The sequence below is a fragment of the Limulus polyphemus genome, unplaced genomic scaffold (genome assembly GCF_000517525.1).
Source record: "Limulus polyphemus unplaced genomic scaffold, Limulus_polyphemus-2.1.2 Scaffold6284, whole genome shotgun sequence".
Lineage (NCBI taxonomy): Eukaryota > Metazoa > Arthropoda > Merostomata > Xiphosura > Limulidae > Limulus > Limulus polyphemus.
This window is the reverse complement of record NW_013671894.1, coordinates 20,537-30,573: the sequence shown is the minus strand read 5'-3', so window position 1 is coordinate 30,573 and position 10,037 is coordinate 20,537. Positions and strand designations below refer to the sequence as shown.

The 10,037-nt window shown below is 29.5% G+C and overlaps 1 protein-coding gene across 1 annotated transcript in view; it reads right to left on the bottom strand.

Annotated features, from left to right (window-relative positions):
* The window catches only part of LOC106473573 (mannosyl-oligosaccharide 1,2-alpha-mannosidase IA-like), a 40,847-nt gene that overhangs the window by 13,771 nt on the left and 17,039 nt on the right, over positions 1-10,037 (bottom strand). Inside the window, 4 exon segments of the mRNA XM_013934259.2 lie at positions 2,406-2,623; positions 4,173-4,267; positions 5,506-5,586; positions 7,821-8,051. Coding sequence (XP_013789713.2) covers positions 2,406-2,623; positions 4,173-4,267; positions 5,506-5,586; positions 7,821-8,051 — 625 coding nt within the window.

The following is a 10,037-nucleotide window of genomic DNA, read 5'->3' as shown; positions in this document are numbered from 1 at the left end:
CTTTCTTCGTCTACGCGACTAGTATATATATATATATATATATATATATATATATATATAGTAGCAGCCAACTCAGGGTCTACGATACTTTTTCTTGCCCTCTTTTTAGGCTGTGAAGAAGATGGTTCTTGTATCATTCTGTTTCTCTGCAAAATCGTCATCTGTATAGTCTTTCTCATTACTGTCAGCACTGTCATCGCTCCAATCAACTCTATCATTCAGTCTTTTCTCTTGTTGTTCAGCTTGTTGTCATCTCCTTAATTCATCATTATTTTTTTTCTTTGCTCTTGAATCCTTCATGGTAAGTACACTGTCTACTGAGCCTATACATCCCTGATGTCTTTTCTCTCTCTGTGCAAGGAGAAATTTTCTGTCTTCTGGTATCTTGATTAGTACAAGGGCATCTTGATGAGCAATATCAAACAGATCATCTAGTTGGTCAGTAAAAGCTGCTTCATTGGCTCTCTGCTTCTCTAGTGAAATTTTTCTTTAGCTTTCCCCAGTTTTCAAAAGGTGTTTCAAACTATTTGATAGTATGTTGTTCAGGTCATATTGGAATTCTAGCTTTGTTCAAGAATAATGAAACTTCTCTGATGACAGTTGTTGGACTTTCACAGACTGTTTTCATCAAAGTCTTGTGATGATAAAAAAACACACCCAAAACTGCTATTTTGAAGGTAATTTACTTTCTGTTATTTCTGGTTCTTCTGATCTTAGCAACCCCAGCGAAGACTTGCTTCTAGTTGCTGATGTCATTGCCATTTTTGTCAAAAACATTATTGCTGGTAAAGTAGTTTTATCAGGTTTTTCAAGCTTTATTTATCCTACAGTATAACTCACAATTTATATTTAATGTTGTTTTCTCAAATTCTATTGAATCTAATCTGCTCAACAGTCAACTCCTTATACATGTATTTTGTTCACAGGACTTTCTAGAATAAGATTACAATATTACAGAATATTATGAAACACTACATAACAATACAGAATATTGTGGAACTAAATGGAACATTCTAGAAAATTAAAGAATAGCAAAGAATATTATAGATCTATAAAGAACGTTCTGGAATATTCTAGATTGTATTAAGATACAATACAAAATCATTAACAGTTTATATACATAATATATTTCATCTTAAATAGTTATTTACATGTTAGCAATTTGTGGATATCCACAACAAGCCTTCAGTTTTATTTGTAAACTACAATGTATCAGACAATACTAGATCCACTACATACAAGAACAATTCACAACACACTCAGTCATACTGTCATATTACTGTGTATATGACTAATTTTTAACCACACAAGTATTCTATCTTACATTGCAAGTTGTGTGTAAACAGATAATGAACAATGAACATAAAGTATATTAAGCAAATATGTGGTTTTTATTTTAAACTTCTAGATTATTGAGCAACCTCTAAATTTTGATAAATATTGTTGAAATTTTGCCCAAACATTCAATTTACTTATTGGAACACATTAGTAGGGTAAGAGTATAAAAATAAAAAGTTGCAAAATAAGAACCACCTACTACACAACTTTCACAAATATATATCACACTGTTGACCATACTGACTAATAAAACACCAACAAAAAAAGAAATTTTAATACAACTCTACAAGGAAACACTTATGATAACTTAGATCATACAATAAGTTATTTTCAACTAAAGAACCACGGATCATAGTTTGCTGTCCATAGGATAAAAACATTTATTTCAATAGCAATAATTAAAAACTAAGATTACTTTGTTGCATAAAGTGCCAGAAATTATTTACAAAAATGCTATGGAAAAAAAGAAAACTTTTACAGAAAAATATCTTCTGGTAATTTTTCTTAATAATAATAATAATAAAAAATTCCAAATCATATCTCTTTGTATGAATATATAATACTAATACGAATAAGCTGTATTAAAATAGGAAACATAATCAGACACTGTTTTCACATAACAAATTCCAAAGTCCAAAATATACAAAAAGTATACAAACAGTTAACAGTTTTCCATTTACTATAACCTCAGGTTCAGAGCACATAAACAAATAATACACATCTAAAAAGCATATGTAAATGAGAGCATGAGATATCATATCTTACACTTTTAAGTAATAGAAACATGATCTGAAACTATACTTATTCCAAAATAAAAACTACCAATTTTTTTATGATGCTTAAAAAAAATCATTGAACTGTAATAAAACCCACTGTTTCCCTAAACCAAAATGCTTTAGTTAAATTACAGTATTTCATGACAATAAAATATGCACTTAATAATAACTGCTATGTGCCTCTACTGTGATCATAATTTAAATATATTATTAATAAATACTTTGTCCATCAGAATTTAAAAAAATTAACAATGAACATACTGCAAGATTTAAAATAAGTAATACACTTACGCTGACCCCATTTGCCAGTTTTAGGATTTAAATAGTTTGGATAAAGACCTTGAGGCTTTTCCACCTTAGCCAGAACTTCTCTAATCTTTGTAACTTTTTCTTTGTACACAGGGTTGCCAGTGATTTCACTTAAATATACAAATTCCAGATGAAGACTTCCAATCTCTGCTAGTATAGAACTGGAACTGGAAGCCCAGGCATAGTTCTTGCTAATACCCCTGTGAGAAAATTAAAAAGTCTTGTATGTATTTAATAGCAAAGGTACTCTTAAGTCCTATGAGAAAGGGTATATACTCTTAGATATGCAATTTTTTTTCTCAATTTTCAACAACAAGTATAATGAACAACATTAATTTCTATGAAGAGAGAGAGAGCAGTTACTTTATATATTTATTCATCCTATTAATTCAAGGTAGTTGCCAAGCTAGTAACTGAAAACAAAACATTTTGAAATTACAACCATGTTTTACACTAACTGGAATTTAATATTTAATTAATCTAAGGTAGATCTACTGATATTAATAAACAGTCACTCTTCAATTTAAAATTATATTTATTGAAACCAAGGATAATGTATACAGTTACCATACAGGAAAACTTAAAAAGAAACAAATTTTTGTTATTCACTAACAAAAAATAACTTCCTTCTCAAGAATACTTTTTTGTTTTGTTTTTAACACTATAAGTCTATAAATTTACTGCTGATTCACCAATGGACTGACATTCAGAGCACGTGAACATGTTCAAGAATAAGAAAGTTAAAAAAACTTTTCCTTAAAATAAAAGTTGATTAAATGGTTGTGTTGCCATGAGTATAACTGTATGGTAAACACAGAGTACTTTATAATACAAACAGTGCTACAGATGAACAGACTCAATGCATACAAGAATCTCATCAATTATTAACTCAAGCCTAAACTCTATACAAGTCAAGCCATTAAATTTTAATTGAAATATTTTATTTCTCCAAATGTGATATATATAAAAGAGGTATGCCTCAGTTGCAATATACTTAATGAAAACACTGATAAAAAAACACAGTAAGAATATGTTTATACATACGATAAAAAAGAATTCACACATAGCATACTTGTATTAAAACACATTCCAATAAGATTGTAATCTTGATCATTAGTATCTAGTGAACTTCACTCATTACATATTTTGCACATTATCAAATACACATTCACATGAACAATGGTCTTGCATATTCTGGAAAAAGAAAATAAGACTGGTATATTGTAAAGAATTAAGAAAAGTCACTAGCAAAATGGTAAAAGACCAAAATACAGATGGGTACATGTATCCCAATACCAGATTCTCAAATATCCTTCCAAGTAATTATTATAAAGTAACGATAGGTACATGTATCCTAATAATGACATTCTTGAATCACTTTCCAAGTATCAATTCCACACTCCATAAAAGTCTATTTTAAATGAATTCATGTCATTTTCCCTATACCTACTTTGTTAAAGTACAACATTGAAACACATTACCACTACTGTATTGTGCAATACTGTGTCTGAGCAATACAGACTTTTTAAACTACAAAGTCTAACTTCTTCCTATGCTTTAGTAAATTTTCTAATTATTAACTATTACTATATAACAGAAAACTCGTATAGCCAAAGAAGTTACCCAACATGAAGCAAAAACAAATTGAAATACACATTGCAACCTTTGTTAAATTAAGAACTAATAGCATGAATGATTTCATTTATCATCAAAAATCTACATCGTTTGAAATATGGATTTATACTTTACGTTTTCAAATTGATAATGGCATTAGGAATTCCAGTGGGAGTGTTAAATACAGGGAGAAGCTTTTGAGCAATTTTGTTTGCTTTATCTTTAAACATCTGAAAGAGAAAATACAAATTGTAAAAGAATATATACACAAGTCTTAAATCTGGTCCTATCCTGTCTAAAAACTGTGCATACCATTTGCAAAATGATAACAATGTTGTCACTGTAATACAATTAATTACATGTATATTTAACCTATAATATATAAAACTGATATTCAATAAAAAAATAAAAATTGATTTCTCAACATATCTTTGATACTACATTCACTTAGATATTGTTTATGACTCTCCATTATTTTTAGCCTCATACTTGAAAAACTGCTTTCAATACTAAAAAATCCTATTTCACAATTGTTTTGAATGTGCAAGATCTAAAGCATGTATTTTAACCACTTCAGTAACATATAAACAGGGGTATGCAAGTCTTATTAAAAATTTATAATTGTACCTTTGTAAATCTACAGTGGAAACACTTCCACATTTTGAAGTGATAGTACTGGTTATAAAAAACTTGAGATTTCTAAGGAGTTGTATTATTTTTATACATAAAATTTTAATACTTTTTACAGGTAATGTAATAGGTATTTTAGCTAAACAAGTGAAGTATCTTCACACAGAATGTAGTAAGTAACATGGTACCTGTTTCTTTGTACCTTGTCTTTAATGTTTTATGTAACCATTTGGTTCAGCTACACAAAACTTTAAAAATGTTACTCGAATATTATTTTAGAATGTATAAACTATACTATTCTTCATATCTTTCTTGAATTGTTTTACCATTTTCTACCACTACTTCTCACGATACAGGAAAGTACACAAGTACACATTAACACAGGAACATTAAAACTAGATCACAACAATCCCTCAACACTTTTATTGAAAAGATATTCTGTCTAAAAAAACAAACTAAAGTATAAACAGAGCTTGAGAGGGAGTTTTGTGGGCAGGTCAAATTGGAATATAGAACATAATTAAAAATATAAAATATGTGTAACATGCATGATCTGCTTTGAGAAATTTCTACTATATTCTATGAGAATTTATTAATCAGTCATTTTAACTTTAAAAATCATTAACATCAAATACTACTGGGTATTGCAACATAAAATACTCCAGCTGTAAATTTTTGTAAACATGGATCACTGAAAGTGTTACGTAAAAAGAAAAAAATAGTTTTTCACATCAACAGACTACGTGTGGTATATAAGTATTACAAAATGTTATGTTAGCAAAAGTTTTACAATAAATTTAAATACTGAAGCAATAAACACATGGATTATTTTACTCACCACATCTCCAGTTAATGCAAAGCATGATAAAAGACCTCCAACAAATCTGATATTTGTTTCAAAAACAGATATCTCAACAAACTAAAGAAGAAAGCAAGAAAACAATTAGCGTGAATTTCTTTATGATGTGATTAACATAAAACACTGTAAATTACTTATTATTTGTGTGAAATTAACTTTTGCTATTTTCGCAGTTCACATGTTTCAATAGGTGGATTATCAACACATCAGTTCAATCGCACAGCATGATTGCAAAGGCTTATAGCATGAAAAATGTTGATTAGAAAAACAGAATGATGTCTAAAAACTTTTTTCTTCTAAGTTTTTTAATATAAAATTGATGCATTTTCAATTTCATATTTCCATGAAAGTTAAAACCCAAGAAACAATTTCAATGTAAAACTGCAAAAGATAATTCCTGCAAATATTAAGTAAACTACAGTATATATTTTTCATCAGTTTTTACTTTACATATAATATCTACAGTTATTGCAGAGCTCAAAATTACTGTCAGTCTGCTATCCCAATCCTAGTGAATTTAGCAGTTTGAGTAGTCCAACTGGCAAATGAAAATTTCAGTAGACCACATTTTCTGGTACTTACAAAATGACAGCTACATGCACCACAGCTCAGAGATTATCACTATATTTTAGTGTTGTTACATTTTTGTTTTTCCCTATGTCTCAGTACTGAAATTTAATAAGAAAATTAATTTAAACAATTACAGAAAGCTTAGATGATGCTTTTTTCAACTATTACAGTACCCTGATTGAATGTGTATCATGTCTTCTGTCAAACTTGGCTAACACTTCCCAACATTGACTTGGTAAGGCAATATTTGAAGCAGGAATGTATGCTTTATTTAATTTTTTAAATACTCTTCAATCATTAAAGAAATGGTAAGATCATGTAAGAAAATAAAAGAAATATCTGTATTGTAACTATAGAGTAGAAAAACTAATCGAAAAAAAATACACCTAGCCAGATTATTATTAGATTTCCACACAGCGGAATTTCCATTTGATAAATGTTTTATTAGAAAAGTATTTTGGATGTACTGCAAGGTGAAGAATGTTTAAAGAAATACAGTATTAAAATATATTGCACCACTTCAGTAGACTATTGTTGAATTATTCTGTGAGTGAATGACATATGAAAGGATTTTGAACCAGATTCTCCTGCTTTAAACATTGTATATATTTTATAGTGGAAGTAAAGAATTCTGTATCTCTAATAATGAATATGGATTTCAATAACAAAACTTTTTAATAATTCTTGGTCTTCTAGCCAATCCTTTAACAATGTTTCAAATAAAATTAGTAATACACACAATATTAAGCTTTTTCAAAATATAAGTTTGTATAATGTCCAAATTTGGTAAATTTAAGTTTATTTTAATTTTCATCCAACAGGATTTCAACTCGTGACTATTCACTAAACAAGCAAGTGTCCTACAGAGGTATTTTCAAGATTTTTTTTTTTTGGGGGGGGGGGAGTAAGTTTGTGGAAAAAGAAAATATTAACATTTTTCTTGTCAATGGGAGTAATAATACAGATAATTTAAGAAACTCGAATGAATACCTCTCGCATGAGAAGATGGTTGATAGGAGAGGGGACAGCATGTTCAAATAAGGCACTTTTGAACAACTCAAACTACAATATTCTCCCCCTCTTACAAACAAGGTCCATCCTTATATATCATTTCAGGGTTATGAGGTTGCCACTAGTTGGTGCCAAATTTTTCTTGTTGTAGATAATTTTTTTCTTTCTCCAGTCAGATTCAAACCCATGACTTCTTACACACAAGGTGAGTGTTCTAACAACTGAGTTAAAGGGTTAAACTACTAGCGTTTGCTAGTAAGGGACTTTTTAAGAACTCAAACTGCCATACAAATGAATAATCACAGGATAAATGTAGTAGTGAATCCCAGCACTTGTTATACTTATAACAAAAAACAAAAAACTGTACCTTTTCTTCTTGCAATCAACAAAGAAATGTCTTAGACATACATGTCTCTTATTATTACTCATGAAACAAAGTAATAAAAAGCATTATAATCATCACTGACATTCAAAATTGATTATGCAAGAGATCCTTCATCAATCAGGATCTATTTCTTTATTTAAGTGAGCCTGTATTAGCTAAACTTACTTTTTCTTACACTAGAACTGAATACAATTGTGCACATTTCTATTTCTTACATAAACCTGATTCAACAATTTTTTCAGCGTTAAACAAAAAACAACTTTAAATGTAATATACATTCTTCTCAAAATACTTTAGTTTGTAGTACTTAGATAAGATTTTGTGGTACCTGCTCACTAAATCCTTGATCAAAATTCAGATGCTTAGCCACCCAGTCTCTTCCCTTCTGATATTCCTCCTTTAAACCCATCAAGAACAATGTATCCAGTCCATCTACTATCGTTGCTCCCATAGCAGTCTTTCCAAATATTCCAGCAGAGTGACCTCTTTTACTAATAGGTCTTAATTCATTTTGGCCCCATGCATAACGAACATAATTATCCCAGGCATGTTTCATCATCTGAAAATTTAAAAAAATCATACAATGAACAACTTAAAACATGTATATGTTCATATTTGTGACTGTGCTATTTTATTTGCCAGATTAGTTATGAAACTGAGAAGAAAATTAACACACTTTTATGATTTTGAAAGAAATAATATTCTGGCAGCAATAAATTTAATAATCATCTTGCTACTGCTTATGGGATTAATAGTTTTACATAATATTTCAATCTTTTCAACACCATCATGTCTAACCTTAATCTATTAGCTATTTTTTTAAGCTAATAAAATTTTATGACCACTGTTAGTTTTACCTCTTGCTAGTTATTGCAACCTGTATAACAGTTCCTTTTATAGTATAGTTTTAAGTCATTAGATTAGTTACATTAGTTTATGTTGATAAATACTGTATTTAACACTGTCATTACTTCATTGTTCAAGTCTGCTTAGTAATGTCATCTTTTTCAATCTTTTATTTTAAAAACCTCTGTTACAAAATCTGCAATGAATAAAAAGAACTGACCAAAAAACAACTGCATGTATAATTTTTCTCAGATTCAGCAGACATAAAAACTTCAGCTAATTCTAATGAGCTATGTGTACATAAGTATGTAGCTTAATTTCTATTTAAACTTTGAATAAATGAAACTACACCAGTCTTCTGGGTTTAAAAAAGAAAAACTATCATTCACAGTAACATAATTTATTACTGTGAATGATATCAAAATGTGTATATGCAGCACTAAAATTACACATCACATTTCAACAATAATATAACTGAACTATAAATAAAATAGAGGCTCCGCCACAGACTTGTCCACTCAATGTAAAATACTTTAAGCATACAGAAAAAAAAAGAGCTGTCAGTGCATGACTTCACTTAGCATATTATGTGCATTACAAGTGAATGTATACAGTATGATGAAAAAAAATTAACTACTACAATTTGCTTTTCAAAGTAATAAGAGCTTTTTACTTAACACATCAGTACAAAACACAAAGAACAGATGCACTTTTATCTGTGGGTAAACACCATGTGACAACTAGATAAAAGTAACTACTTCAAATATTCTGATACTACTTGATAAAGATGTCACAGCCTATGTTGAAATGTTTTCACTCCTTTAGTAATTCTTTGTAAGCATATCTTAATGGAAAGATGATTAAAGCCTTACAAGTGTACAAATATATACATACATGTACATAGAAACATAATCATCAAACACTCAAGCAAAACAAAATAAAAAAGAAGCATTGCATCAAAAACAGCAAATCCAAACCTGTAACAAATTACATCCAAATGAACAAAAACAAGCCCAAACAAAAACTAAATTAAAGATGCTGCATAAGATAAAAGGACCCCCAAGGTACAAGCTATAATGTGGGATTTATAATGTCTGCTGAGTTTTGGAAGTGACTGTGGAAGTAGGACCCACACTGTGATGGGGATACACCATCTACCAGTCTCAACCTCCGTTCACCAGTCTCACATGAAGAAATTCATAAAAATAAAATAAAATAATAAAAAAATATATAAATTATGGTGATATAGATTTGGGTGCTCAACCCCATAATGTCCCACATCTATATCACCCTTCACTGCCTGCAGACAGTCATGGGAAGATGACTGCTCTCCAAAGTAAAAGAAGAAAAAAAATAAGGTTCTACCACTTGGGGGTAAGTAAGATAAACAAGGTGGTAGTACCTTACTTCAAGAGATGTGAAGTAAACTAATAAACACCTCTTAAGAATTCAGTATGTACAAGCACACAAAACCTATTAATACTTGTACATGAAATCCGATATATGTACAAGTTGTAATTTCCACAAAATACATGGTACATACTCTGTACTTTTGTGCCAGGACAATAAAATCCAAAAGGTGCTATTTATGTAAGTAGCCAAAAGATTAGGGTGAGAAAAAATGCAACTTACAGTAAGAATAGAATATATCTTCTCAATCTAAGTTACCATATTTAAATTACCGCATTTTTCGGTGTAT